General features: G+C 40.9%; 1 protein-coding gene across 3 annotated transcripts in view; it reads right to left on the bottom strand.

Moving 5' to 3' along the window:
• Window positions 1-346: 346 nt before the first annotated feature.
• LOC143276497 (sperm microtubule associated protein 1-like) overlaps window positions 347-5,057 on the bottom strand; it is a 38,927-nt gene continuing 34,216 nt past the window's right edge. For all 3 annotated transcript variants that reach the window (XM_076581020.1, XM_076581021.1, XM_076581019.1), the window contains exon 4: window positions 347-3,634. In XM_076581020.1, coding sequence (XP_076437135.1) covers window positions 3,477-3,634 — 158 coding nt within the window. In that variant the 3' untranslated portion in view covers window positions 347-3,476. The remainder of the gene's footprint in view (window positions 3,635-5,057) is intronic.

Below are 5,057 nucleotides of genomic sequence, written 5' to 3' on the forward strand. Positions count from 1 at the left end.
TGAATTTCACTCGGAAAAATCTGTTGTATCAAACACGTGCACAAATTATACAATACAGTACAGTACATGATGCAATGCGATGCTTAGAATGCAGGTTCTGTGACTGACAAGGAGAGAGAGAGGGAGAGAGAGAGAGAGGGGGGGAGAGGGAGAGAGGGAGACAAAGACAAAGAGACAGACAAACAGACAGACCCATGTGCACGTGCGCGTACGTAGACACACACACGCACGCACAAACGCTCGCGCACACGCGCGCGCGCGCGCACACACACACACGCACACACACACGCACACACACACACACACACACACACACACACACACACACACACATCCAAGCAATTGATTGACTTTTCCTTTGATAAAGTTTATTTCTCTTCAAATAACTTCAGTGCACAATATTTGTTTGTGAGCAGGATAATTATCATTTGAAATGAAATAAATTAGAGCGGTGATCAGAAACATGCCAGAGCAATATTTAAAAATAGGATAAAATAAACGAAATAAAGCAAAATGAACTACAAACTAATGACATAAAAATTGAAAAAGCTTCCTAGTATACCTATACGTTTTTTTGTGGGACCATCATATTGTGTTATGATAACCCTACCGGCTGAAATTTTCATTTGATCAATGTTTATGTCTTCTTTGATTTCAGGTGTATCGATGACTGGTTAGCTGGTTGGCTAATCGGTAATATGATTAGCTGGTTGATTGGTCGACAAGTTGTTCAAATTATGATGAAATAATGGAAAAAAAAAAAAAGAAGTCCGCATGTTGATACTGACCTTGACTTTACATTACGTCAACATACACTTTCAAAATTGTGATCTTATTTCATGATGAAAATGAAATAAATGAAAGTGAGTGGGAAACTGATAAAAAAGAAGAAGAAAACTGTATCCCCAAAATGGATGTAATAATCATCTTTTTCCAGGATTTTTTAAAAAGCATACAAAATTCATAATAGACTTGGTGTACCAGTAGTAATTACGAAGATCACAGGGTACATATATATATATGAACAAAGAAGAAAAAGACAAAGATGGATTTCTTCGGTGTTGAAAGACTCCACACTTAAGACGGACGGAAATGCGTCACGCGGAACAGAGACGCATGAGAAACGTATCACAGATTGCGTCATCACAAAGTTACCCTTGTTAGCTTGCGTAATCACAGTTAGAGTAATCATAGTGACGAAAGAAAAATGCAGTTAAACACTTGTGGATTGCGTCATCACAGTGTAATCCTGGTGAGGTTGAATAACACAGGTTGCGTAATTATCCTATCAAAAGAAAAAAACAACAAAACACTAGCCTCCTGATTTTGGAATTCATTAAAAACTAAAATAAAATAAAAGACAGGGGGAGGGAGGTCGGTGGGGGTGTGGGGGAGGGGGTGCGGAGGACATGGGGGGCGGGGGGGGGGGGGGGGCTTCGATGCTGTACGATGTAGTTGAAACTGAATACACTGTATAATTTATAATATAATTTATACGGGGAGAAGAAGCAACACTGAAAGAAAGAGAGAGAGAGGGATGGGGGGGGCCGGGGGGGGGGAGAAAGGAGGGAGAAGGAGAGAGAGGGGAGAAGAGAGAAGGGGGTAGGGTGAGTGAAAAGGGTGTATAAAAATAAGAGACAAAACTTAACGACTTGGAACAGCAGAAGACGAAGGAGGAAGAGAAGGAGGAGGAGGGGGAGAAGAGGAAGAAGAGGAAGAAGAATGCTTTAACGAGAAGCAGAGTGCTAGCAGTTCGATCTTTTTCTCAAAGAAATGAACACAAGAAAGACACAGAGACAGATATTACGGAGCAGAAGACAGAATGCTTTATCTAGAATAGAATTTCTTTTTAAATGGGGGGGGGGGGGGGGGGCATCTTTTTTCATATATATAAAACACAGTAAATACCTGACGGTGACTTAACAAAAATCCTTATAAAACATACACTTTGTGGAACCCATGACGAGAATATCCGTATATACGATTTTTGTTTCTTTAGAAATGATGAAATTCAATTTTGTATCTTGAAGCAAACATCATAACGAAAAATACATGAAAGAAACAAACATACACAGACACAGACACAGACACAGACACACGGCCACAGACACAGACACAGACACAGACACACGGCCACAGAAAGAAAAACGAGCGATACAAAAGCTCCCCAACTGTTCTAAAAACCAATTGCTGTAAACTACCTTGTTAACGCCGCCCACACCCGCTTGCACAACTGTCACCTAAAGCTTTGGGGTGGGGGTTCTCTGGGTAGCTCACCCTTTGCGGTGAGTCCATTAACTCACTCAGCGCGGCCAGTCCTCTCTTCTCCTCTACACAGACCCCTCGGATGTCCAGTGGGTGTCTGAATGACCCAACCTTTAGCTTCCGTCGTCAGAATTGTGGTATTCTTTGTCAACATTCACCTCTTCAGTATAAGAGCCTTCCGCTTGCAATATTTTGATGGTGGTAATTAGGGTGAAACGCTGTTAACGTCTTCTCTTTCGCCGTTCGTATGGAGAGAGTTAACTCATGCAGTGTTACCGTACAACACTGGCTTCCTGGGGTGGGGAACAAACCAGCACTAGCTACTAAAACAACACTGCTTCATGGAGTCAAGTTATGCTCCTGCTTCTTCAACGACACATCCACGTCTTATATATGTGTTCTGTTCTTGGTCTTTGTATCGAAATCTGCACTGCTTTTTTTGTATTGCAAAAGCAACACGATCACAAATAGCAAACTGAACTATCATTGGTTCATTTTGATTTCTTTTCTCTCTCTCTTTCTCTCTCTCTTTTTTTTTCTCTCAAAAGTTAGGGGTGGATGTTTACAGGGTATTTTACCGTCTGCACAGTCTTTAACCCATAACTGGGGGTGGGTGTTTAAAAAGCATCTTACCCGTATCTTAACCCGACTTGGGAATGGCCGTTTACATGGTGTTTTACCCTGTGCACAGTATCTTAACCCAACTTGGGAATGGCTGTTTACATAGCATCTTACCCTGTGCACTACTAGTATCTGAACCCGACTTGGGAAGTGGGGATTGGCCGTTTACAAAGCATCTTACACTTTGCACAGTATTTCAACCCAATGGCCGTTTACAAAGCATCTTACCCTGTGCACAGTATTTTAACCCAAAGTGGGGACTGGCCGTTTACAAAGCATCTTACCCTGTGCACAGAATTTCAATACAAAGTGGGGACTGGCCGTTTACAAAGCATCTTATAGTTTGCACAGTATTCTAACCCGATTTGGGGATCGGCCGTTTACAAAGCATCTTACCCTGTGCACAATATTTTAACCCAAAGTGGGGACTGGCCGTTTACAAAGCATCTTACCCTGTGCACAGTATTTTAACCCAAAGTGGGGACTGGCCGTTTACAAAGCATCTTACCCTGTGCACAGAATTTCAATACGAAGTGGGGTGAGGTGTGGGACGTTTACAAGGAAGTTTACAGCACAATTATCTGTGACCCTCAGAAGGTGGGGGTGATGATGTTGGGGAAGAAGGGGGAGGGGTGTTTCCTCAGCCAGGGTGAGTTCCGCCGGAAGCCGTACCGGCCGTTGTAGCTGGTGACCGGACGTATCCCCTCCATGAACTGCGCATGACCGTCTACCTGGTCACGGGAGTGGCCTGTCATCACAGAAAGTGGAGAGTAAGTATCATGCAGAGCACTGGGCCGACAGAATCAGAATCAATTTTAATGTCAGTTAAACCTGAACAAGGTTTATAAGACATGCATGCAAAGTTACATGAAACCATGCACAAAAAGCAAAACAAAATAGATAAATATTGAACAAGAGATTGAATCACTCCTGCACGGTGTGGCGTTTTTGACAGCAGTTACTGACAAATTTCCCAAACAGTCCCACAAGTTTGTCTTCCAGTATTAGCTGACTGGGCTTAATAATAATTATTTGGAAGGTATTTTTAAATTTTTAGTATGAATTCCGTTCTAATTTCTTTGTATAATTCGCAGTCATCTAAGAAATGACAATGAAATATTCTCAGAGATTGTAAAGTAAGGATAATACAGTGCATTAGCATGACAGCGAAATATTGCCAGAAATTGTGTAGTAAGTTCAATACATTGCATTAGCCTGACAGTGAAATATTGCCAGAAATTGTGTAGTAGGTTTAATACAGTGCATTAGCCCGTCAGTGAAATATTGCCAGAAATTGTGTAGTAAGTTCAATACATTGCATTAGCCTGACAGTGAAATATTGCCAGAAATTGTGTGGTAAGTTCAATACATTGCATTAGCCTGACAGTGAAATATTACCAGAAATTGTGTAGTTTAATACAGTGCATTAGCCCGTCAGTGAAATATTGCCAGAAATTGTGTAGTAAGTTTAATACAGTGCATTAGCCCGTCAGTGAAATATTGCCAGAAATTGTGTAGTAAGTTCAATACATTGCATTAGCCTGACAGTGAAATATTGCCAGAAATTGTGTGGTAAGTTTAATACAGTGCATTAGCCTGACAGTGAAATATTGCCAGAAATTGTGTGGTAAGTTTAATGCATTGCATTAGCCCGTCAGTGAAATATTACCAGAAATTGTGTAGTAACAGTGCATTAGCCCGTCAGTGAAATATTGCCAGAAATTGTGTAGTAAGTTTAATACAGTGCATTAGCCCGTCAGTGAAATATTACCAGAAATTGTGTAGTAACAGTGCATTAGCCCGTCAGTGAAATATTACCAGAAATTGTGTAGTAACAGTGCATTAGCCCTGACAGTGAAATATTGCCAGAAATTGTGTAGTACGTTCAATACACTGCATTAGCATGACAGTGAAATATTGTCAGAAATTGTGTAGTAAGTTTAATACAGTGCATTAGCCTGACAGTGAAATATTGCCAGAAATTGTGTAGTAGTTTAATACATTGCATTAGCCATGACAGTGAAATATTGCAGAAATTGTGTAGTATGTTTAATACAGTGCATTAGCCCGTCAGTGAAATATTACCAGAAATTGTGTAGTAACAGTGCATTAGCCCGTCAGTGAAATATTGCCAGAAATTGTGTGGTAAGTTCAATACATTGCATTAGCCT

Source organism: Babylonia areolata, chromosome 32, assembly GCF_041734735.1.
Source record: "Babylonia areolata isolate BAREFJ2019XMU chromosome 32, ASM4173473v1, whole genome shotgun sequence".
NCBI lineage: Eukaryota > Metazoa > Mollusca > Gastropoda > Neogastropoda > Buccinidae > Babylonia > Babylonia areolata.